The sequence below is a fragment of the Equus quagga genome, unplaced genomic scaffold, assembly GCF_021613505.1.
Source record: "Equus quagga isolate Etosha38 unplaced genomic scaffold, UCLA_HA_Equagga_1.0 71146_RagTag, whole genome shotgun sequence".
NCBI lineage: Eukaryota > Metazoa > Chordata > Mammalia > Perissodactyla > Equidae > Equus > Equus quagga.
The window spans coordinates 1,214-26,167 of NW_025802016.1; the positions used below are offsets into that span (position 1 = coordinate 1,214).

The 24,954-nt window shown below is 57.4% G+C and overlaps 1 protein-coding gene and 1 pseudogene across 1 annotated transcript; one reads left to right on the plus strand and one right to left on the minus strand.

Moving 5' to 3' along the window:
• The first annotated feature begins 278 nt into the window (after positions 1 to 278).
• On the plus strand, positions 279 to 2,976 carry LOC124234106 (cationic amino acid transporter 4-like). Its single transcript, XM_046651370.1, has 4 exons — positions 279 to 1,260; positions 1,724 to 2,316; positions 2,576 to 2,684; positions 2,786 to 2,976. Exons 1-4 carry the CDS (start codon positions 279 to 281, stop codon positions 2,974 to 2,976), a joined length of 1,875 nt encoding a protein of 624 aa, XP_046507326.1.
• A 2,155-nt stretch (positions 2,977 to 5,131) lies between these two features.
• LOC124234107 (P2X purinoceptor 6-like) lies at positions 5,132 to 21,575 on the minus strand (annotated as a pseudogene).
• Positions 21,576 to 24,954: the final 3,379 nt, after the last annotated feature.

Consider the following 24,954-nt stretch of genomic DNA (forward strand, 5'->3'; position numbering starts at 1 on the left):
CCCACCCTCAGGGCCCCTCCCAAACACCCAGTCTCTTGCCCAGGAGGCAGGCTGAAGGGATCCCCATGCTTCCCTGTGGCCTCCTGCCCACACTGCTGCCAGGCCCTGAGCCTGCCTCCTCCAGCCCTGCAGCTGCCAGTGGTTCCAGGCTTGAGTCCCCAGAGCAGGGTCACAGCGAGGACTGAAGGCTGGTCAGGACCTGTCTGGGCAACATGTCACTCCTCTCTGACTTTTGTAGGTGCCGGCAGCTGGCTTGGTGCTCATCTCAGCTGCCCACCATGGCCCAGGGGCTGCCTGGCACCGGCAGCCTGGTGCTCTTCTGCCAGAAGCTGAACCGGCTGAAGCCACTGGAGGAGCCCACCAGAGAGACATCGCCACAGCATCGCATGACCACACTGCAGCTGACCCTGCTGGCTGCGTGTGGCATGGTGGGCATGGGTAGCTATCTACTCAGCGGCACCATGGCCAAGGAGATGGCCGGCCCTGCGTTGCTCGTGTCCTTTGGTGTGGCCGCCATGGCTTCCTTGCTGGCAACCTTATGCTATGCGGAGTTTGCAGTGCGTGTGCCCTGTGCTGGAATATTCTACCTGTTCACCTACGTGTCCATGGGTGAGCTGTGGGCCTTCCTCACCGGCTGGAATGTGCTCTTTCAGTGCCTAATTGGTGGCGCTGCCGTAGCCCGCGTCTGTAGCACCTACCTGGATGCCATCTTCAGCCATCGCATCCGCAGCTTCACTGTCACCCACGTGGGCATCTGGCAGGTGCCCTTCCTCGCCCAGTACCCAGACTTCTTGGCTGCTGGCTTTGCACTTTTGGCCTCCTTATTCATCTCCTGTGGAGCCCGTGTCTCTTCCTGGCTCAACCACATCTTCTCCGCCATCAACCTGGTCATCATCCTCTTCATCATCATCCTGGGGTTTGTCCTGGCCCGCCCGCACAACTGGAGCACTGAGGAGGGTGGCTTTGCACCCTTCGGCTTCCCCGGAATCATGGCTGGTGCCACCAGCTGTTTCTATGCCTTCGAGGGCTTTGGTATCATTGTTGCGTCCAGCAAGGAGGCCCAGACACCAAAGCGAGCTGTACCTATGGCCATCACCATCTCAGTTGGTGTAGTGGCAGGTGCCTACATCCTTGTCTGCACTGTGCTCACCCTCATGGTGCCCTGGCACAGCCTGGACCCTGACTCAGCATTTGCAGATGCCTTCTATCAGCGGGGCTACAGCTGGGCGGGCTTCATCGTGGCAACTGGCTCCATCTGCAGTAAGGGGCCCATCTGGATAAGGTGGGAGGGAACAGGGTGGTGGGGCCCTTCCCTAAGCCTCCAGGGCACACATCTCCATCTGGGCCTGTGCTCCCAGTTGCATCCTGGGCCCAGGAAGGTGTAATGATTAGACTCTCCACCCGGGCTTGTGGGAGGGACCTACTCACCGCCCCTCCCGGTTGTACACAGAATGTCAGTTCTGGGCATGTGCTTCCAGATCCTTCCAGGCAGAGGGACTCAGCCCTCATCAGATTCTCCAGTGGCCTGTCACCTAAACTGGGCTTTCCCATTCCTGGGTGGTGAGGGGGAACAATCCAGCACCCACATACACTCAGGCTCACTCTCAGAGCCCAGAGAAACTCATGCCTGTGTTCCCAAGGGGTCACCCATGCCCTGGCCCCAAGCAGTGGCCCCAGGTGGGCGTCACCAGGATGCTGACCAGTCTCACACCCTCTGCAACAGCCATGACCATTGTCCTGCTCAGAATTCTCCATTTCCTGCCACACACGATGTATGCCATGGCCATCGACGGGCTCTTCTTCCAGGTGTTTGCCCACATGCAGCCCCGGACCCAGGTGCCTATGGTGGGCATCTTGGTGTTTGGGGTCCTCACAGTTTTCCTGTCACTGCTGCTGGACCTCCAGGCACTCATCCAGTTCCTGTCCATCTGTGCACTGCTGGCTTATACCTTCGTGGCCACCAGCATTATCATTCTACGCTTCCAAAAGGCCCCTGCATCCAGTTCTCAGGGCCCAGGCAGCCCTGTGGGCACAGAGCAGGACTCAGCTCCTGAGCCCGGGCAGCTGCGACCAGCCCTGAGACCCTACCTCGGCTTCCTGGGTGGGTGCAGTCCTGGAGCTGCCGTGGCTTGGGCCCTCGGTGTCCTGGTGGCCTCGGCCATCACTCTGGACTGCGTGCTGGTCTTTGGGGACTCGGCCCTGCACCTCCCGCCCTGGGGCTACACCCTGCTGCTCCTGCTCAGCTCCGCCACATTTCTGCTCAGTCTCCTTGTCCTGGGGGCCCACCAGCAACAGCGCCAGCAGGACACCTTTCAGGTACTTCCTCCAGCCAGCACCCACCGCACTCAGCCCAGCCAGCTCCCTTCGCCCCTTCCTCCTCTGCCATGGCAGGATGCGCCAGGGCCACAGGGAGGGGGAGGCCAGTACCCCATACCCCTCTCTCTGCATGGCGGGTGGGCCCTTGTCTCCGGAATCTCCAGAGGCAGAGTAAAGCTCTGTGGACTCCCAAGAAATCAGGCCCTGGGCCAGCAGCCCTTCCCTGCAGTCCAGCCCTGCCCTGCCCTTGATCCCTCAGGTTCCCATGGTGCCCCTGACTCCCGCCTTGAGCATCCTCCTCAACATCTTCCTCATGCTGCACCTGAGCTACCTGGCCTGGCTGAGCTTCTCCATCTGGCAGCTGATAGGTGAGTGGGGGTCAGGCTGGGACCCCAGGGGTCCTGCAGGAGGAGGACAAACAGGGAAGTAGGGCTGGGACCTGCCCCTCAGGTTTGTGCCACCATTACAGGACTCGCGGTGTATTTTGGCTACGGCATCAGGCACAGCAAGGAGAACCAGCGGGAGCAGAGAGGGTTGATGGCCACACGCTACGTGGTGATCCCCTGCTGCAGCTTGGAGGTGACGGTGCAGGCTGTGCAGCCCCCCAGTCAGGCACCAGCCCAGGAGCCAGCCCACACAGAGCAGCCTGCCAGACCATGAGGACCACTGGGGTCCTGCCCTCCCTCCTCCAGCTCCCCACGAGGCCAGAGGGGCTGGCAGCCCCTCTATCCCGGTCAGCTCCAGTGTGCAGACCTGACCATGCCAGGCGGTCCTCAGGACCTCAGGACATTAGCAGGAGCGCAATTTTTCAAGTCATTGGGAGTGGGCTGTGGCCAGCGCTGGTGTGGTAGACTCTGCCTAGCACCTTCCAGTTTATGACCAAGTCCAGCTACCTGGGCAGGTGGAGTAGGGCAGGCAGGGAAGATGCCTGAGACCCAGGGATCCACAGTAATCACTGCTCAGAAAGCCCCAGAGCTTGTTGCCATGTGCACTGTTGCCTCTTTGTGGCACTAAGTCCTTAACGCCCCTGGGAACCAGACGATTGTTCAGGGAACAAAGCAAAGATGCCGAGGTTCTGTAAGGGGGATATGCCAGCCCTGGGACAGCCCTGAGTCAGGGACACGGCCAGGCCTGGGTCCCAGTGTCCAGCCCTCAGGCCAATGCACTCTGGCCAGCTTATAAGAGAGTATTACATACCAGGCACAGAGGGATCCAAGACAGGGTGAGGCCAGGCTCCCTCTCAGGTTCCCCACATGTCCCCTTAGGGGCACGTCCCGAGAGCAGAGGCTGGACCCCAAGGTGGTCACTTAGAAAGGGCAGTGGAGTCCCGGGGTCCCATCAGTTTCCCAGGGCCCCCAGAGAGCAGGGCATATGCTGAGGCATGCCCCGGATTGAGAGGCCCCCTGCCCAGGCACACACATCTCTCAGGCACAGGCCCACATGGCGCACATGGTCCCCTGGGCGTGCACCCACGTGCAGACTGAGGCAGCAGCTGTTTCCCAGCCCAGGGCTGCTCACAGCTTCCAGCAGCTTCTCTCCCTGCCTCCCCCTCAGGGCTTTGTGACAAAAGCTCAGGATGGGACACACACGGGCAGGTGGGTGCACAAGCCTCTGGGCCTCCTCCAGGTAACTTCAGCCCACCTGGTGACGGTGGGGCCTCATGCTTGGGGATCCCCAGGCCCAGGCTGCACCCCTGTGGCCTCCCCAAGGCCATACTCCATCTACCGTAGACGCCTCCACGTCTCTGTTCCTGCCTGTGAGGACCACACAGGAAGCCGCTGGCTTTGGCAGCTTTACTCCTCCACTCTCTGCAGCCTTGACATCACTTTCTCTGGGCCCCAAGGACAACCAGGGGCACGTGACCCCGCTCCAATAACCAGGCCTCAGGGCCATGACCTCTCACCCCGGCCCTTCTGAACCCCGCCTCCATGGACACTGCCATGGGGGTGAGAGGCAGCAGGGACCCCAAGGCTTTGTTGAGGCTCCAGGTGCCAGATGATTCCAGATGCTGCCCAGCCTGAGCCCCAGGCCTCCCTTCCCCAGCCTGGCCCATGTCACTCCACCAGCAAGCTGCCAGCATGGCCCTGATCACCAGTGACTCATGAGGATGCAGCCCCTTGTCTCCCTGGGGTGGGTACCCCAAACCCTGCCCCCCCCCGGGACCCAGAGAGGGCTTGGCTCCTTCAGCCCTATCCCTCCCCTCCTGACCGTGGGCCTGGGACACGGAGACATTCCCCAGCAGGCAGGACTCAGGCCCCAGGAGGATTCCAGAGCCAGAACAAGGCCAGCCTGCTGGGGCTTCCATGTCCTTTGTTAGGGACATTCTCTCCAGCCCCTGAGCTCCACCTGGGGTCTTGGTCAGAGTGTGGTCCTCGTGCAGTTGCCTCAGGCTGGAGTGGGCAGCTGTTTAGACTCATTCTCAGCTGTGACCTTAGGCAACAGTGACATATGTGTCCAGATGTATGGTCTCCCCATCCCATGGCTCCCAGGAAGCCTGGTGAGCAGGTTCCAGGGCATTGGGCTGGTGTCACCAAAGAGACATATAGAAGGTCCCAAAGGACCCCATGCCCACCAACTTACTCCCTCCCCCCTCATCCCCATCCCAGGCCTCCACAGTCCCAGGGCTGCCACCAGGAAGGGGCTGGTGCTCATCAGCTGAGCAGGTATGGGCCCAAGAGGGTCCTGTGCCCTTGCCTGGGATCCTAGGGGGTTGGAGCATCTGCCACCACACTCCTCACTCCATGGATGAGGCCCAGAGCTGGGAGGGGCCCTGCCCTGGGAACCCAGCACAGAGCAGCTGCCATAGCTCCTCTTGTCAGGCTGCCTTCTCTCTGGCCTTGGACTCTGGCTGCACAGACTCAGTGCGGGGCAGCTGAGAAGGCAGGGGCTCTCCCTGTGAGGGGGGTGCCGGCAGGGGGAGGAGGGCTGGGAGCCAGGCAGGGCCAGAGGCGACCACCACCAGTGTGGTGGTCAGCTGGAGAGCGGGGAGCTGCTGGGAACACTGGAGATGGAGCCTGGGAGAGGGTCTCCAGCCCCAGCCAGAGCCCCAAAGGAACAGTACCCTGCGTCAAGTTCCCTGCCGTCTGTACACGAAACTGGCTTCTGTGGTCTCCAGGCAGCACCTGCCGAGGCTGGAGCTGGGGGAGGGACAGGCTGTCTGAGAGCTGAATGGTGGACTTCTCCCCCAACCCCTGCCCTGGGCCTGTCAGGGCTTCAGCCATGAGTCTGCAAGGCGGGGCCCCGACCCTTCCCACCCCCAAACCCCTAACCCCCAACCAGCAGAGAAAGGCTACAGGCCTCAGGAATGAGCCAGCAATTGGGTGCCAGGGGTACGTTGGTGATGGTGTCCAGCTCCCAGCAGCAGCAGTGGGGGCAGGTGCTGGACCCCCTCTAAGGCACCTGGGCAGCCGGATGTGGGGGTGGGGAAGCCACCTGTCTGCTTAGGGCTGGTGGTTCCCTTAGGGGCCTTTTCCTACAAATGAGGAGAGTAGGGCGGGGCTCCAGCCACGTCCTCCAAAGTGTAGCCTAGGGTCAGGCAGGCCCACAGCCCCCTCCTCATGCTTGGTCCTCCAGTTGAAATGAGCTTCTCCATCCACATACAACAGCAGCAGGTCACAGAAGGGGGTGATCTGGGAGAGGCAGGGCAGACCCGTGGCCTGGCCCACAACCTGACATCCTGCTGCCTCCCCAGCCCTCACCCCAAGACTCAATGTCAGCCCAGGGGGCTCGGGGTGCACTCAGGGGCACATGCTTGCTGGCAGCCAGAGGGAGCCATGATGGCCAGACTCACCACACCCAGCCAGGCTGCTCCAGCGTCCAGAGTGAGGGTTGTGGGGATGAGCCCGAACTTCCCTGCCTGAGAGAGACCTGGGCTGAGCCTCTCTGCCTGTGGCTGTCATCCCTTCCTGCTCCTCACCTCTGCCCGCACCCACCTGCCCGGGCCTGACCCCTACCTGCCCAGGGACGAGGATGTGGAAGCAGATCCCGTAGAGCTGAGCAGGCTCCGGGCCTCCACGCCTGAGGCCTCCCCCCAGTGAGCGGCTGTCCTGGGGCAGGAGAGAGTCCAGTGGCTGCTCTGCCCACTCCTGGGTGGCCTGGCCCTCACAGGCCTCATCTTACTCATCCACTGACTCCATCCACCCGAGTCTGAGTCCTGGGTCTCAGCCCTGTGTAATTGCTGAGGACACAGGGGACAAGCAAGGTGGGACTTGCCTCTCAGAAGCTCCCTGCCTGATGAGGGGACAGGGACAGAAGGGTCAATAAACAGACACCGGCAGTGGGGGTGGGGGAGGTGGGGCAGGCCCAGGCTGTGGGGTCCAGAGAGGGGCACTCCCTCTCCCCCGGGAGCCGGGGAAGTCTTCCTGCCGGGACCCCCTCAGGCTGGATTCCCAGGGCTCAGGAAGGAGCTCTAGGCAGAGATGGAAGGCAGGGCGAGGGCAGAGGGGAGGAGGCAGGGCACGGGCGGGTCCAGCCCCACATGGTTGCAAAGAGCTGGGAACCCAGCAAAGCCAGGCCAGGCAGGGCCCAGCGGGCAGTGTCACAGGGTGTCACCTCCAGGTCTGGTGGCTGTGTGCACGTCTGCGTGAGTGTGACGTGAGGGGACAGAAGGTTGGGACAGGTCTGCTTAGGAGACTCAAAGATATGACAATACATGCAACCCAAGAGCCTTGAGTGAATCTTGGATTGGAAAATAAAAAGATTTAGGACAATTATTGGTACAGCTGGGGAAATTTTAATATTAGATATATCTGCCAATGTTACATTTCCTGAGTATGACAAGAGGACAGCAGTCACCTGGGGAAGATCCTCATTCTCAGGACAGCGTTGAGGGGGTGAGTGTCCAGGTATTTGCCACTTACTTTCCAATGGTTTCCTGTGAAATCCATCTAAATATACCCGGTTCTCTAGAGGGGGAGAGAGAGAGAAAATAGGGCAAAATGGTAAAAAATACATAAAAACAATTGTGGTGAACCGAATGAAGTGTATATGGGTTTTCACGGCACTAATCTTTGAAGTTTTCTATAGATTCGTGTACTTTTTCAGATAAAACCTTAAGTGAAAAGTAACAAGAAAGCCCCTGTGCCGTGGAGGGAGGTGCTGGAGGCAGGGCGGAGTGGAGGAGGGGCTGGGGTGAGGGGTCCCAGCTGCGGCAGGGTGTGGGGACAGATGGGGTGGAGGGCAAAGGGCTCAGGAGGGAGGCTGGATGGAGCCTGTGCTGGGGGACCTGGAGCTGAGAGACCCCTCCTGCCCTGGGACCCCCTCGCACACACAGCAGAGCGTCCAGAGGGACGGGCCAGGCTGTGGTCTGTCCTGGCCACCACAGGAGGACAGGTCGGGGAGGACCTGGCTGAGGAGCAGCAGGCGGGCAGTGGGGACGCACATGAAGTTGGAGCTCCTCTCCTGCAGCTGGAAGGAGTCGTGGGGCTGGCAGTCGGAGCCCCCGACGTCCAGGTCAGAATCCCAGCGAACATGGATGCCCACAGCACCGCCCTGCACACAGCGCATCACTGCTCCACCAGCACGCAGGCATGGGATCTTCTCCCCCAGCCCTCCTGGAACCCTGCCCCAATGGACCCACCAGCAACGCCAGGTCCTCAAAGACCCCTCCAGCCATGGCCATGAGGTTCCCAATGTGGAACACAGGGCAGCAGGAGCTGAAGCGTGGGTCGTAGCAGCAGCACTTGAAATAAGTGATGTCGCACGTCTCCAAGGCAGTGGACCTGAGATGAGGTTGGGCAGGGGGGTCAGGCCAGGCAGGGGACAAGGAGGATCTGGGGCCAGCCAGGACCCACCATGCTCACTTGGAGAAGTTGAACTTGCTGAAGGTGACAGTGATTTTGATGAACAGGGTGAAGTTTTTGATGAACAGGGTGAAGGGCTTCCTGCAGGTGGGGGAGGTAAGGAGCAGGCTCTGCTGGTCCTGGGACCCTGCCCTGGGTGTCAGGGACACTTACACAGGCACAGTGTCATTCTCCAAGGGCACTAGTCCCAGATCTCACAGGTCCTGTGGGTCCCATTGAAGACCACACACTGGCTTGTTTTTATGCCTTGAAAACATGAGACAAACTCCAGGCCTCCAATCCCCACAGGGCCTGGGAAGTGAGTGGGCAGGGGGCTGCTGGCAGAAAGAAGAGACACAGAGACACCACCGGGCCTGCATGAGGGAGCCACTCATGGTCTTAGCCCGGCTCCCTGAACCCCATCCAGTGGAGGCGCTGGAAGACGGGGCCCATAGTTTCTGTGGCTGTGTGTCCCTGTCTCCCCTTCAGGACAGTCCTCGTCAGCCCAGCTGGTCCCCAGTGGCATGAAGGGGGCTGAGGTAGTGAGAGAGCAGAGTTATCCAGGCCCAGGAGGTGTCTCTCCTGCGTGACCCAGCCTTGTCATCCACAGAGACAGTCCCCTCCCATGCTTAGGCCCCAGGTTCCCTGAGTTTGGAGCACATGGGAAAGCCGGAGGGTGCAGATAAAAGGAGGTGGTCAGAGAGGGGAGGGCGAGCAGACTCCTGGCCAGATAGGAGTGCAGCGCTGTCTCCCAAGACAGAGCGAGACTCCTTCCCTCCCGACAGTTTTGTCCCCAGGGGAGGCAGAAGTGACTCCTCGAGGTCCAGCTCCTCTGGTCCAATTCAGACCACAGAACAGGAAAGGTGGAGGGACTCTGGGAGGGTGAGCTCATGCCAGGTGGAGGTGCTGGGCGTGGCACACAAAGGGCGGGACCCTCCTCAGAGGGGCCTGTACGGAAGTGGGACCCCACACACTGGCCAAGGGACCACAGGCCAGTCCCTTCGTGGCTTGTTCTGCTGTAAACAGGGACATTAGTGCCTGCACAGGGTCGCAGTGTTCTGGGCATCAGCCAGGAGGGGGCAGGGGCAAGCTCTCTGGGAGTCCCAGAACCTGGAGAGGAAGCACCCTCAAGCATCAGGCACTGGCACACACATGGCTCTGCCAGGCAGAGGGTGGACACTGCTGTGCAGGGCCCCTGGCTCAGGGGCAGCAGGAGGAATGCAGCACCAGCATGGCAAGAAGGGCTCAGGGACTTGGTGGCCACCCTTCTGGAAGGTTGGAAAGCCATTTCCAAGGTTGGAAAGCAAGGGCTGGCAGGTCTGATGGTCACGGGTAAAAGCTCAGCCTGGCCTCTGCGTGGAGCACACCTGGGGGCCCACAGGAAGACCACAGGGACAGCGGGGGCAACAGGTAAACTGTCACAGACAGAACAGATGAGAGGGAGAGGTGGGGGGTGTGGAGCCGGGACCAGCTTTGGCCCTGGGGACGTCATGGCCTCATAGGATGAAAAGAGGCCCCCCTGGGAGATGAAGAGTGTTCCCTTTGATGAGGCGGGTGTGCACCAGGAAGCAGCTATACTGGAGCAGGTGTCCCTGGGGTACAGTGTGGGCATCAGCAGAACAGAGGAAACTGGGGCTGTGGAGGATCTGTGTGGAGGGAGGAGGGTCCGGAAGGCAGCGTGGGGCAGGCAGAGGAGGAGCCAGCCTGCAGGGCCCAGGGCAGGGAGGGAGCATTCAGGAGCTCCAGGCCCTGCCCCCTGCCCCCACCTCTCCCTCAAGGTCAAGGTTTGAGCCCTCAGACCCTCCATTCTTCCGGATGCATCTTTGTCAAGGCCATCTCTCTGGTCTGGCTTCCTGGCCCATCCCCCTAGCCTGTCCCCCTGTCCACCTGGAAACCTCTTACACATCCCCAAGAGCCTGTCCAGGGCCACTCCTCGTACAGGCCCTTCCTGAGCCTGGCCCTGTGACAGCGCCAGCACCCCCTCTGGCATCACATGCCCTCTTGCACACACTCACTGCAGGGGTGGGGTCAGAGGTGTGAGCGCCTGGCAGCAGCACCCAGACACCCACATCTGGCAGCTGCATGAAGTCGCCATGTCCCATAGCCAGTTCCCCAGCTCCTCGATCTGAGTCACGGAAAGCCCTTTGAGTTTGGTGATGACAGAAACCTGGGGGTCCAGGTCCTGCTCCTGGTAGCATGTTTTGGCAAGGAGGGTCAACCTGGGGAGGAGGCGATGGGCAGTGTGGTGTGTCCCCTGCACAGGGTGAGCAGCAGCAGAGCTGGCCCCACCCACTCAGCCCCTACACATCCTATAGGCTCCCAGCACAGCGTTCAGGCCCCGCCTCTTCTCCAGCCTCACTTCCACCCAAACACCCTGCACAGGCGAGATGTTTCCGGTTTCTGCCATGCATCAGAGAGCCATGTGCTCAGACCGAGATGCCCACCTCCTCCCTCACCTGCCTCACCCTCCCCTGCCCCGGCCACAACAGCTCCTCCTCAAAGGCTCCCCTGACCCAGCACAGCTGGTGGCCTTTCTCAGGGGCCTCAGGGCTGCAACTCTCACAGGGGTCAGGGACTACCTCCTGCCCTCCCGGGGCCTCCTGGGCAGGGCGAGACCATCCTGCTCTGCGCACAGAGCCCAACTGGGGGCTGGAGACAAGGCCCAGGAAAGGGGGCAAGTGGGCGCCCAGGAGGATACAAGCACACAGCTGGCCTCTAGACAGATGGAGATCCTTCCTTGTGCCCCTACCCTGTCCAACATGCCCCCTCCACCACCACCAGCCCGGCCCCTGGAGAGTCAGACCCCCAACCCTCAGCCCAGCAGGACCAGTCAGGGTCCCTCCAGCCAACCCGCCCAGGAGCCATTCTCTCACCCACCACACAGACCAGGACCCCGAGCTGCAGCAGCCTCTGCAGGGCGCCCACCCGCCACTTCCTGGTCATCACATACTTCTCAGTTTTGTAATCCAGAAGCCCCAGCCTGTCCAGGCCCCTGGGGAGCCCCTGCTTTCAGCTCCTGCTGGCTGCTGGGAGCAGGAGTCAGCACAGCAGCTGCAGCCCCAGCTGAACAGGAGGCAAAGCAAGGGCCCAGGCCAGGCCAGGCCAGCAGCGTTAAAGGGACACTCGGGGCAGGGTCCAGCCCCACCCCAGCCCTGGGCTCAGTCCCAAACCCCAGCTGCCCTGGGCCTCCCTTCCTCCCCACACTTCCTCTGCTGGGCCCTGGGGCACAGACAGGAGCAGCCCCTCTCCCCTGCCCTTTGGCCTCTCTTCCTTGGGGGTGAGGGGATGACAGGGTTATAGGTACTTTGAGAGGGTGGCATGGTGATGGCAGAGCCCAGAGGAGGCGCCAAGGAAAGCTTCAGGAAGAAGGGACCTCTGAGCTGACACTGCAGCTTCTGAAGCTCAACAAGCGAAGCTGGGGAGGGATGTTCCTGGTGAAGGAAGCCGCACATGCGACGCTAGAGCACGAGAGAGAACGGGGACCCACAGAGAGAGAGCGAGACTCTGGCTCCAGAGAGGAGGGTGGCTGGCTCTGCAACGTCACCCCTGGCCCTTCTGTGCAATGCTCCTGCAAAGCTGCTCCACCCCCAAGCGCAGGGACTAAGCACAGCTCTGGAGGCAGGCAGGGTCCCCAGTCCGCGGAAGGCGGGAAAGCGGACGGCAGGGGGAACAACTGCCCGCAAGGCGCCCAGCCCTGCGCCTGGGCCGTGGCGCGCGCCCTTCTGTTCCCTGGCCAGGAGCGGGCTCAAGATCAGCGCAGGTCAGCGGCGGGGTCCGCAGCGACCCACAGCCCAAGGTTTCCCGAGCGACCGCCGCAGGGAGCGCGTCTCTACTGGCTGCGGGGCGCTCCTGTTCGCTGACCGCCACACTCCATTGGTCCATGTGGCCGGCGGGTCCGCCCACATCCCCGGCTGTGGTCTAGATGTCACCTGGCTCAGTCCCAGCCTCACTGCCCCTGGCTGAGAAATGAACGGAACCGTGAGGGGTCCTTGCGAGAGGTACGGGGAGAGGGAAGAGCAGGAGGCGGCGGCGGCGGCCGTTGGGTGTCCTGAAGGGGTCCCAGAGGCCGAGGGGGGTTCGGACCCGGGTTAGGACTCCGATCTGCAGACAGGAGGTGCCGGGGCAGGGGGTTCAGCTCTGTCTCCTCACCTTGGGGGCTTCTAGAGGAGGGTGGAGGGGCAGGTTGTGACTGAGGGGCAGGCACCCGTGTCCAGCAGAGAGCAAACCCTCCGTGGGACACCTGCAGGGCAGCCAGGGGCCCCTCCAGCCCTGTGCGCTCCCGCAAAGGTTTTGGCAGCATCAGTTGTTCCACCATCAGAACACGCTTCCAGGATGATGTTAAAACGCAAAAATCCAGCCAAACTGTCTAAGGAGGGGTGTCCCATCTCTTCCTGAAATGACATCAGGGCCGGGTTTTTGGAACCCACAGGAAATCTAAGCTAATGGATGTATGGAGCTTAGAGAAGGAATAACGGAAGATAAAATAAAACAGTGTTCAGTTTTTGTTTTCATTTTTCTTATTCTTAACTGATCTAAGAAATTCATTGCTCAAAATAGTAATTGTAAAAATACACTTGGTGATAATAGTTCATGCATAAGTGGAGTCATTTTACACGGGATGGGAGGGAGGAATCGGGAGGACTCTGTCATAGGGACCTGCACTAACCATGAAGAAACAGTGTCATTGCAAAGTGAACTGAGGTTACTTGTAAATTTATATTGTAAGCTCTATGGAAACCATTTAAAAACTTTAAAGAAATATAATTGACACACTAAAAGAAAAGAAAAGGTGGAATCTTATAAAATGCTCAATTAAAACCAGAAAGGGCAAAAAATAATTTAAAAACTGCAAGACAAAATTGAAAGATCAAAAGCAACGGATAGAAACAGTTACAAATATGGTGGATATTAATGCAACTACATCAATAATCACTCTAAATAGGAATGGTCTAAATGCAGCCAGTAAGAGACAGACTTCATCAGACCACATTTAAAAAATAAGAAGGAACTATATGCTGTCCACAAGAAACTCACTTCCATTGTAAAGACACAGCTGGGTTAGAAGCAAAAGGACAGAACAAGATAAGTCAGGATAACACACATCCAAGGAAAGCTAGAGGAGCTGTGTTAATTCCAGACAAAGCCGATTTCAGAACAAGGGAAATTCTCAGGGACAAAGAGACATTCCATGATGTGAAAGGGGTCACTTCTCAAGAAGACATGACAGTCCTTAACATACACGCCTCTAACAACAGAACATCAAAATATGTGAGGAAAAACCGATAAAACTGCAAGCAGAAATAGAGTAATCCACTATCACAGTGGATGGACACAGAACCAGACAAATCCCCACGACAGCACTAAACACTGCTCTTGCAGTGAGTGACAGACGCAGCAGGCAGAACCTCAGGAAGGACGGACTGGACGGTGCCACCCATCTACTGGAGCTCAGTAACATTCATAAAACACTGTATCCAACACAGCAGAACACCCAGGCTCCAAAGCTTACCCGAATCACTGGATAGAACACATTCCAGGTAAAAGAAACACTCCTCAACAAATTTAAAACAATAGAAATCAGACAATGTATGTCCTCAGACCAAAAAGGACTTTGGAGTAAGAAACAAAAACAGAAAGATATCTGTAAAATCCCAAAATATTTGCAGATTAAACAACACATGGATCAAAAAAGAAGCCTTAAGAGAAACTGCAGATATTTTCTGTTGAATGAAAATGAATATACAGCTTATGAAAATGTGTAGAATGCAGTGAGAGGAGTACCCAGAGGGAAATTTATAGCATTGAACGCACATGTTAGAAAAAATAAAGATCTGACACAATAAGCTGCACAAAGTAGAACCAAGGAAGCCTAAAGCAAACAGAAGAAGGAAATTATGAAAAAATTACAGCAGAAACTAATGACACTGAAAATGGGAAATGAAGAGAGAAATTGACAAAACCAAAACTAGTTCTTAAGAAAGATTAAAAAACTGGATGAACCTCTAGCCAGGCTAACTCAGAAAAAAAAAAAAGAGAGAAACACAAATTACTCATGTCAGAAATGAGAGAGGGGCTATGATTACTGACCCCATGAATATCAAAAGGATAATAAAGAAATATTTGACATTTGATATCTTCCCTGACGAGTTCCTTTGGATCTATAGTGAATCTTGAAATGAACTAATTCAAATCTCTCCCTGACCCTTTGACAGCTGGCTTTTAACTCAGATAACCAAAATATTGATGAGGATGTGAGTTAATGTCTGAATCATTTCCATCTAGTAAGACTCTATTACACATAAATTAGACATCAGCAAAATGCAAAACTTTTGGGATTCCAAGGACACCATTAAGAATGTGAAGAGACAACCCACAATATAGAGAAAAATGATCAACTCATATATCTGATAAGAAACATACCTGGAACATATAAAGGACTGTGATGATTCAGTTATAGAAATACAATTAATCCAATTTAAAAATGGGCCACTGAGCTAAACAGACGTTTCTCCAAGAAGACACACAAATGGCCATTGAGCCCATGAGAAGATACCCAACAACATCAGCCGTCAGAGAAATACCGATCAAGGCCGCAGAGAGAAGCTATTTCACCCCCACAGCGTGGCTAGAATCAAAGACAGATGGTGAGTGTGGGTGAGGATGTGGAGGAACTGGGACCCTCACACGCTGCTGCAGGAATGGGAAACGGTGCAGGCGCTTTGGAGAAGGTCCTCCTGGCATCCAAACAGGGACACAGAGAGTGACCATCTGACCCAGCAGTTCCGCTCCCAGGTGTGCGCCCAAAAGAAATGAAAGCAGATGTCCACGCAGAAACTTGTGCAGGAATGTTCACAGCAGCCACAGTCATAAAAGCCACAAAGTGGGCACAACCCAAATGTCCCTCACCTGAGGAAAGGAGAAATACATCGTGCTACAGCTGCACAATGGATATTCTTTAGCAATCAAAGAAATGAGGGGCTGACACACGCCACAACATGGATGGACCCTGAAACCATTATGCTGAGGGAAAGGAGCCAGACACAGAAGGCCACACACTGTGTGATTCCATTTATACAGAATGTTCAAAACGGGCCAATCCATAGAAACAGAAAGTGGATTTGTGTTTGCCTAGGCCTTGGGTGCTGGGGGCAATGGGACTGTCTCCTAACAAGGAAGGTGTTTCTTTAGAGGGATGGTGGAAGCTTCCAGAATCGACTGTGCTGATGCTGCACAGTTCTGTGAATATACTAAAAAACCTGAACACTCCTTCAAGTGTGACTTGCATGTGAACCATATCTCACTAAAGCTGTTACAAGGAATAAAAGACAGCATTGTGTGTCGTCAACACAGAATGTAACCCCCAGAAAGGAGCACAGAATCTCATTCACTCACTTTAAAGGACCCGAACTCATGCATTGAAACCCAGGGACATTCTATAAGTTAATGTTCTAGGTACCAGGAAATCCTAAATGTTCACCAGGATTTCCATGTTTCAATTATAAAAAAAAAAGGCACCTAGGTTTTAAAAACACATATTCACAAATGTCAGGAAGGAATCATCATCGTTCAGGGGGAGCGGACCATGGGGAAGTCATCAAATGGAGAGAATGTCAGAGTTTGGGTCGCACAGATCTGCACCCTGAATGTGAAGGTGGACCCACATCCATCACTGCTCCACCCCCAGGGATGACCTCAGAAGTCAAAGAGGACAATTAACAATATCTCTTTCAAATGCATCAGTTGTTGAAAAACCAAAATATTAAGAAATAAATATTTTGGAATCATGAAGAAATGGATCTTGCAGATTCTGTTTTAAAACTAAAAAGTCCTGAAGAGTCCATTTCATACGCACTGAAGGGATGCTCCTCCTCGTGGTTGGAGTGGATTCCAGATGTGACAGATGCCTTAGGATACAACTGAAAAGAATCCACAGTGTTTGTAAAGGGCTCTTTGTTGACCCTGAATCCAACCCTAAATGCTCTATCAGACAACAGACACAAATGCAGGTCAGCACAGCCAGTAGGCAGAGAAACGAGGATCATGGGAAATTCAGTACTTTGCAGAGATGGTGCAGGGCGCGTCTATTAAAATCCATCAGACTTTAATGTACCTTCCACGAATGAGCAAATCCAAATCCAAAGACATTTTGAATTTGTCACAAAGCTGTGCACCTGTTCTTGGTACCAATCTTTGTCCCCCTTCAGTTCACGTGACCATCACCAACCACAATACACTCCCCTGGGCACACACTGTTCACCAGGGAAAAGGAAACTAAGGTGTTGGTGGATCGTATCAAGGAGCATCCCTGATGCTAAAAAGGAAGGATGTCATTTCCAGAATAAAGGACAGATCTTCCCAGGAAACAGCAGTTGCCAAGCTTCCCCTGACATGTGTGTGCACGTAATATACAAAATGCACTCACCCCACCTTTCTAAGGGGTTCTATCCTCCCTAAATGGAGATGATGACAAACATGCCCCCAGGGGTGTAGTGAGAAATGAGCACAGGGAAAGTGTGAATCCAGCTCCAGCACAAAGCGAGAGGGAAGACATGTCAGCTGCTTGATTCTCACACACACGTCTCCTCCGGGTCTTGATCTGCTCACTGCCCTCCATCAGGGAGGACTGTCCTGGGCCAGCCTGGGGCAGAGCCTGGCCGTGGGGACCAGGCCTTGGAGAGGCCCCGGTTGGGACACCAGGTCACGATGCAGGGGTCCCACAGCATCATTAGTACAAAGCAGCTCGGGTCCACTCTGCACACCCACCTGAGCGCTGACCTGCTTTATACCAAGCACAGCACTGGGCGGCCACTGTCGGGAGCAAGACAGCTCCTGCCCCCCAGGAACGTCAGACCCAGGGAAAGGAGAACCAATGACAGCCTCGGACATCCGATGATCACTGATCTAGTGCTTCTTATAGAGGTTTAAACAGAAATGTAAAGAAGCAGGGCATTTGAAACAGACAACAGGAACTGGAAAAAGCATAAAATGAATCATCTAGCTAAAGGAGCATGGGGGAGTCAATTGCTTGTGGAAGTTTGGCAGGATGCTCGAGACGTGTGACGGTTGCTGGCTGAGTGTGCAGCAGAGGCAGCGGAACAGAACCACTCTGAACAGGAACCAAGCCCACTGGGGGGAGATTCCACCCAGAAAGGGGCTGTCATCACCGGTCCCCAAATGACATTTTGTGCAATCTGACCCTCCCCCAACATCTCCCCCAGCGGCCATTTTATTCATGGAGACCCACGTGAGCACCATGTTCTTCAAGCTCTGGAACAGCAGGACATCGACTGGCCCACACATACCAGGACCTGGCCTTGGTCCTCTACCCAGCAGGTGCCCTGGTGCCAACAGCAAGCTCACCCTGATCTGCCTGAAGTCGATGGTGATGGTAGCAGCGGAGGTGAAACCTTTAATGACTGATGGGGCAGGAGATGACTTCCTGCAGGGACCCTAGCCAGCCAGGAGGAAATACTGACTGGTCCCAGCTCTGCCTGGTCCCAGAGGACATGGGTGGACGTTGGCTAGGAGATGGGGTGTGGATGGGACTGGGGCTAAGGGCCGGTGTTGACACACCCTGTTTGGGCTGGTTTGGAAAGCAGGAAAGGGAGGCTGAGGTCTGATGCCCTGGGCACATCTCCAAGTGTCCTGGCCTCTCAGCAGAATAGGGCAGGGCTGAATGCCAAGGGCACCTCAACCCCCCCCCCACACACACACACACAGGGACAGCCCTTGGAATGCAAGGAAACCCTTGGAATGCTGAGGGCACGGCGAGCCCCAGGAGGCAGGTGCCTCGGGGCCCCAGGAAGAACAGAACCACAGCCCCACCACAGCAGAAAGGCCCGAGGGTCTCACCGGAGAGCAGGAGCCCCAGGGCTCACTGCACGAAGCCCCACAGGAAGGCCAGCGGCACAGCACAGGCGGGCTCACAGGAGGTGTAGAAGGAGACCAGGAGGGACATGATGGCCACGGGGCCCAGAGTCACATCCCGGGAGGTGCCAGGAAAACCTATGCAAAGCACCCATGAAGGCAGAGTAGAGGCCAGACTGTTGGGGAGAGAGAACGATGAGCCCCCAGGAGGCATGCGGCACGCCCACAGCGTCCCTGGTGTAGACATCTGAGCACAAGGGTCTGTGGGTCCACCGTGTACATTGGGCACACCAGCGCACACAGGGAGGGTAAACGCTCACACTCTATCACCCACGAGTGTGACCTGCAGTGATCAGGAGACTCTTTTCTCCCCACACCCAACTGGGGCCTTGGGTGCCACCTGCGGGAGCACAAAGGCCTGTGTGCCTCTGGGTGAGTGTGTGAGTCTGAGGAAGCGTTCTTAAGGCCACGGTGAGCCATCCTGCTGGCCCCACCACACAATCCACAACTAGCTTGGTGCCTCTGTGTGACAAGTGTGACAGGAGCAGGTACAGGGGCATGTCTGCCCAAAGGCAGTCACATGCTCTAGATTGTAAACCAAGGCCAGGAGCCACGGAGGAGGGGGGGAGAGGGGCGGTGCCTGGCAAGAGGGGGCGGGGCCGGGGCGGAGGGGGCGGGGCCTGGCGCGAACCTGGCTGCATGCCGCGTCTGGTCCAGGAGCGTCATTCTGCTCTGCCCGGGGCGGGGCTCCGCAGCGCCCCCCCCCCCCCCACCCCAGGGCGCCCGCAGGACGTACTGTGGACCCCCAGTGAGAGCGAGCCGCCGCCCCGCTGCTGACCCGGGCACAGCCCTCTGCTGCCGCCTGTTATCCCCCTAGAAGTGGCCACTCGCCCCTCCCACCAGCGGTCAGTGCTGACCCCAGCGTGCCCTGCAGCCCCGCAGCCATTCCCTCCCTGTCTCCCCTCTGCTGACCCGAGATTCTTTTGGTGGGCTCCTGGGAGAGGGAGGCAGGGGTGGCCTCACCCACCGCAGGCTCTGCGGGGTCGGCCCCCACTCAGCACCCCACTCCTGCTCCGTGACCCCACGCCCGACGTATCCAGAGCAACCTGGGCTAACCCTGGGGGTCTGCAGAACTCAGAGATCCACCCATCCCAGAGGGGATGCCAGAAGAGGGGCTGGTGCCCAAGTCCCCAGAGACCAGTGTTGAGGAAAGTAATCCATAACCAATCTATAAATGAAAATTGGGTGAGTTTATTCTGAGATAAAATGTGAGGACCATGGCCCCGGGCCTTTCTTCCCAGAGGAAGAAAGGGCACCAAAGACGTGGGGTGTACAGAGTGGTTATGTACTCCCAAAGAGGATGTTTCACATATGATAGAAATGTCCCTTTTACAATTGTCACGAGACTGCTCTGTTGGCACAGTGATTGTTGGACACAGCAAGTAGGTCTGCTATCTCAGTGGACACAGCAGTGTGGCAGGTCTGTTGTCTGGAGCTGGGTGGTCACAGGTGAGCTGGGTGGTCACAGGTGAGCACAGCAATCAGTTCCTAGCTTGGGAAGAGATGCTCATCCTTAAGGAAATGCCAATGTGGGGGAAGTTGCCCCTTTATCTTAAGGGCATTTGTTCTTGCCATAGGAAATGTTTAAAGCAGATATACAATGCGTGCTCGATGGCCACCTCAGGCCCTTTTGGAAAAAACAAAGTCAGACCGAATTAGGTTTACACCAAATGGCTTCATCATAGACTCCAATATATCCTATTGCTTGCCATTTCTATTTGTCACCAGCCAGGGTGGCCGGGGGCTGTCATCTCCTCCCCACCACTTTCTCAGAGCGCAGAGCACTGTGGGTCTGTGGCTCAGCTCTCCTTCTCCTGGCTGAAGGATGCAGCCCACTACCACCCACTCACCCTCTCCCTGGACCCCATCCCCTGCCAGGAACCCCAGGTTCCTCCAGCGCCCTGCTGTTCAGGAGACTTCAGGTTGGTGCCCTGGGCCCAGCTGTCACAAGGCAACCTGGTTCTTTCCTGTTTTGAGGTCTGGCCCTCTGCCAGGTTCTCTCTTTCTGATGAACTTTGTGGTCTAGCCAGGCCCTTCAGCTAAGCTCTCCACTGAGAGGCTCTCACCGACTGCCCCTCTCCCAGGAACAGGGGCAGAGAATCTGCATGTGGATCCACATCCTGCCAGGGCTGGGATTCGTGCTGGAACCTTCCAGAGCCCGGGTGATGCAGCCCCGGGGTCAGGTCCGCTCTTGGTCAGCTGGGGCTGCTGTAACGAACACCATGCATCGGGCGCTTCAGCAACAGCTGTTTATTTTTCACAGTTCTGGAGGCTGGAAGTCCAAGGTCAGGGTCAGAAAGGTCAGTTGCTGGAAAGATTCTCTTCCTGACTTGCAGGTGGCCACCATCTCACCGTGTCCTCAGTGGTGGAGACAGATCTCTATCCCTTTTACAAGGCCACGATCCTGCTGGGTTAGGGCCCCACCCTTATGACTTCATTTAGCCTTAAAGACCATACAGTCACGCTGGGGTTACGGCTTCCACTCGTGAACTTAGGGGGCATAGTTCCATCCATGGCAGGTGCACAGCCAAGTGCCGAGACCCTCCCAGCAGGTTTGGAGAAGGGCGGCTTTCCCTCCTTGGCCTGCGAGCAGGATGCACGTCAAATGATGTGACCCCAGCACCTCATCTGCTCAGCTGCCAACAGCTCATGCCCCAGGGGGTTCGGTGGCAGGATGATAGCCCAACAGGAGGTTGACCGCCCCCTCTCTTCAAGGACCTCCCCCCGACTTGCCGCTGGTGGAGTTGGGGCAGGTGCTGGCCCTGGGTGTTCCCACTGGCTTCTTTTGAGTGCCCCTCACCTCCTCTACTCCAGGGCAGATGGAAGAAACTTGGCGTGATAAAACCTGGTGGCCCGGTCCCTGGCGCCCACTGCCCAGCAGTGTGGCCTTGGGTGCTGCACCTCGCCTCTCTGAGGCTCACTGGCTTTCCTGTAGGATGAAGGGCTTGGACTGGACAGTCTTCAAGGTCCCTTTAGATTTGGGGATCGGTCCTGTCCATCAGTGAGAGGCAGTGGGCAGGATGTGCACACACTCACCCAGGTTGTCAGATGTGCCCTGGGCCTGGCCCTCCTGGCCTCTGCTTCCTGTAGTGTCTGCACAGCCTGGGACTGCCCAGGAGTGCACTGTGTCCAAGCGTTCAGCCACTGCCTACTAATGTGCCTGCCCGAGTATCACACCTGCTGAGGATCATGCCCCCATGTGTCATGCCACCCGTATGTCATGGCCGCTTGCTAACATGCCTCCCTGTGTACTATGCTCACCTGGATATCACTGCTGCCTGGCGGCATTCTGCCTCAAGCATCATCAGGCCTGCTGACTCTCATGCCCACCCGGGTATCACACCTATGTGGTCTCACACCCACCCAGGGACCATGCCCACCTTGGCATCCATCGCCCGCCCAGGCCACCTCAGCAGGACCCCAGGTCTTCCTCCCTTGCTCCTGCTGCTCCTCCTGAGGCCAGCCCACCCCCACCCCTGTGTGTCCTCTGTGTCTCCCACCTTCCTCAGAGGATGGAGGCTTTGAGAGTGGCGGCTGCAACAGCAGCGCCATCACCCCCTCACCCAGACACCTTGGCCCACTAAAGCCTGAGCCCTCTCCATGCCTTCCCCTCGGCCAGCAGCTGCTCTCCCAGTGGTGCCAGCCTCCTCACCCATCTATCCCAGGGGAGGCAGGAGGGGAACAAGGAGGAGGGCATGGGAGAGGGAGAGCCCCAGATGCCTCTGCTGCAGGGGACGCCTCCCTGGTCTATCCTGAGGGTGACCCCACCTCCTCTTCCCAGCTCCACCCGAGTGGTCCAAGTGCAGGCTGGGGCTCTACCACCCACCCGTGAGCTCTGCTCCACCACTCTGTGTGACCAAGTTCAAGTCACTTACCTCTGTGCGCCTCTGTCTCCTCCCCTGTCACATGGGGTTATAATAATGCCTCATCGAGGGCTTCCTGAAAGGTCCATCAGGTAGCTGTGGCTGTGCTCCCACCTGGGCAGGGCCACAGTGACACAGAGGGGCTTTTCCTTCTCACCTGACATCTTTCTGGTCTGTCTGAGTGTGTGACATGTGCCACGATCCCTCACACACTAGAGAAGAGCTGGTGAATAAAAGGAGGCTGCTGCTGTCGTTTTCAGTCTGTGACGTGTGCTCCTTACAGAAACGTTGGGAAGAGCAGAGAAGCAGAAAGAAGAAAATAAAAACCCCCAGAGTCGGTGTGCATCCTCCCAGTCTACTGTGTTTCCTACCAATGTCCCAGGGGAGGGACCCGGGGGCCTGTGGGGTGAGGAGGCAGAGGCGGGGCAGACCTCCCTGGGTGCCGACCACCTGGGATCCGCACCAAGGGCCCAGATGAGCCACCCTGGCTGCTGGGCAGCCCTGCCTCCCCTCCTCCCTGCTGGCGGGTTCAGAGCGGAGTGGAGGGCTGGCACCAGGAGCTCCTGAACATTGCCTCCTCGGGCAGGTGCAGAGCCTGCTGCTGCGGCTAGGCCGGGCCGGCGGTCCCACAGTGGGGGCTTCATGCCACCATGGGGACAGGCCAGTGCCTTCCCTCCCTGACCCAGAGAGACAAGGCTGCATCCAGAGCCACCCTCAGCCCCATGCCGCCTGCTCTCAGCACTTGTCCCCAGGTCCCAGGCCTCCTGCCTGGGACATGGGTCCATGAGGACAAGGGCCTGGGCTGCCCTCGCAGAGGCCATGGCCGGGCACAGGGCTTGGCAGCAGAGAAGGGAGCCAAGGGCCGTGGGAGACTGCAGGAGCTCTGCACAGGCCTGTCTCCCGCCTCCAGGCATCCCTGGGAGGAAGCACGTGGGGCCGGAGACGGCGTCCCCGATGGACTTGGCGTCAAGAGGACAGCTCTGTCCTCCAGGTGGGGCGGACTCACTGGAATTAAGCTGCTGTTCAGGAACTCCTGCAGACTTGGGATGATGGGACAATGAGGACCGCGTCCCCTCCCCTCCCTCACATGGCCGGATCTCTGGGCAGTTAACAAGGGACACACTGCCCAGAGTCTTTAGTTGGGATTCTTGGAGTCTCCAGAAGATGGAGTGGGGTGAGCGAGAAGATTCCAGATTCTCTTAGTTAATCTGGTCAGAGGAAGAGGGGACCTGGGGAAACTGAGGCAGTGGGGTCACAGGAGACTTTCAGTTCTGGGGAGGAGGCCAAGCCCAGAGGGCTGTTCCTTCCTGAGGACTGGGGCTCCCTGGGGTCGAAAGGCAGGTGGGGTGTCAGCCAGCTGACCTCAGCACTCCAGCCCCTGCTCCCTGTGCAGGCCCATCTTCCTCTGTGTCACCTTCCATGGCCCCCACCAATGTAGACACCTCAGCCCTGGTGCAGGACCTTCTGTGAGATGTGTGGCCATGAGGAGCGTGGTCTGGACAGATCCCAGATGTGACCCCGGACCTTCCAGCTGCAGGATGTGCTGGAAGGAGGGCCCTCCCGTGTTTCCAAGATGCCCCCACCTTTCTTCCTCCACCTCATACATCTGGGGTCTGTGCCCCTCCCAGGGACTCGCAGGTCTGGCCTCAGATGTGTGGCTTTAGTGTCTAAGGAGAGACCCTCTTACTCACTGGATCTGGGTCCCCCTCGTGGGGCCAGTGGAGAGATGGTGAGGACATGGAATGATGTGGAGGTTCTGGGCGAATCCAATCACAGGAAGGACGATGATCTCAGGCCCAGAGAGGAGGGCCAGCGCCTTCACCTCCTTCCCCAGTTCAAGGGCGACCCCCCATCCCCCACCTACCTGCTCGAACACTGACTCCCCACCCACCTGCCCCCAGGTGCCTTACTTTGTCACTGACACCCCAGCATCCTGAGCTGACCTGGCCCTCAGGACACCACCATCGGGCAGAGGGACCAAGGTGGGTCCAAGGAGCCTGGATGGTGGGGTGGGCTGCAGCTTGGACCCCGACCTGGGCCAGCAGTCTGAAACCACGGCATTGGCAGGCTGGATTCTGTCTGGGTCTCTAGGAACTTCCTGCTTCCTCCAGCTTCTGCTGGCCCCAGGTGTCCCTTGTGACATGACTGCCCCACTCCAGGCTCTGCCTCCATCATCACAGGGCCTTGTCTATGTCATCTGCTCTGCATCTGTGTCTCTCTTCCTTTTATAAGGACACTTGGCACTGGACGTAGGGCCACCTGGGTGATTCAGGATGCTCTCACCTTGAGATCCTTGGCAATTACATCTGTAAAGACTCTTTTTCTAAAGAAGGTCATGTTCACAGGTTCTGGGGGGACATGCCTTTTGGGGTGTCACCATTCAATCCCTTACAGGAAGTGGCTGCCTTCCTCATTTCCCTGTTGTTCATACTAACTTGGGAAGAGGATGGGGTGAGGGATCCTCTCTTCCAGCCCCTTGCCAAAACTGTCCCTGGCATCTCCATGGGCAGACGTGGGATTCCAGAAAACACAGAATCCAGAGTCTGGCAGGTAGCAGCTGTGCAGGAGTGACACGGGAGAGCCAAGGGATGGAGAGGAGGGCTCAGGTGGAGCTGTGCAAGGCCTGCTCCAGGACAGGGCGCTGGTGGAGCAACTGGCTCCAGCCTAGGCTCTGAGCCCCCATCCACAGCGTCTTCCTCCCCCGTGAGATGTGAGTTCATTCCACCTCCGTGCCTTTGCTCAAGCCATTCTCCCTGCCTAGCGTGCCTTCCCCTCTCCATCCCACCACCGTCTTTGTCAAGCATCCTCCTGCCTGGTGGCTCCTCCTCAAAGGGCACATGGCTCTTTGTCCCTGGACCACTGAGAAGTCAAGCTCCCCTCCCTGCTTTGTGTGGGTGTCCCAGTCTCCCCATGGCCAGAAGATGAGCTCCTGCAGGACAAGAGTGGCCCCACTGCCTCCTTCCCATGCCCTTCAGGCCTCCATGGATCTTCCTGACACAGGCACCTGAGAGCCTGGGTCAGGAGGAGGCAGGTGGGGACAGAGGTCTGGGAGAGAGAGTCCTTATTGA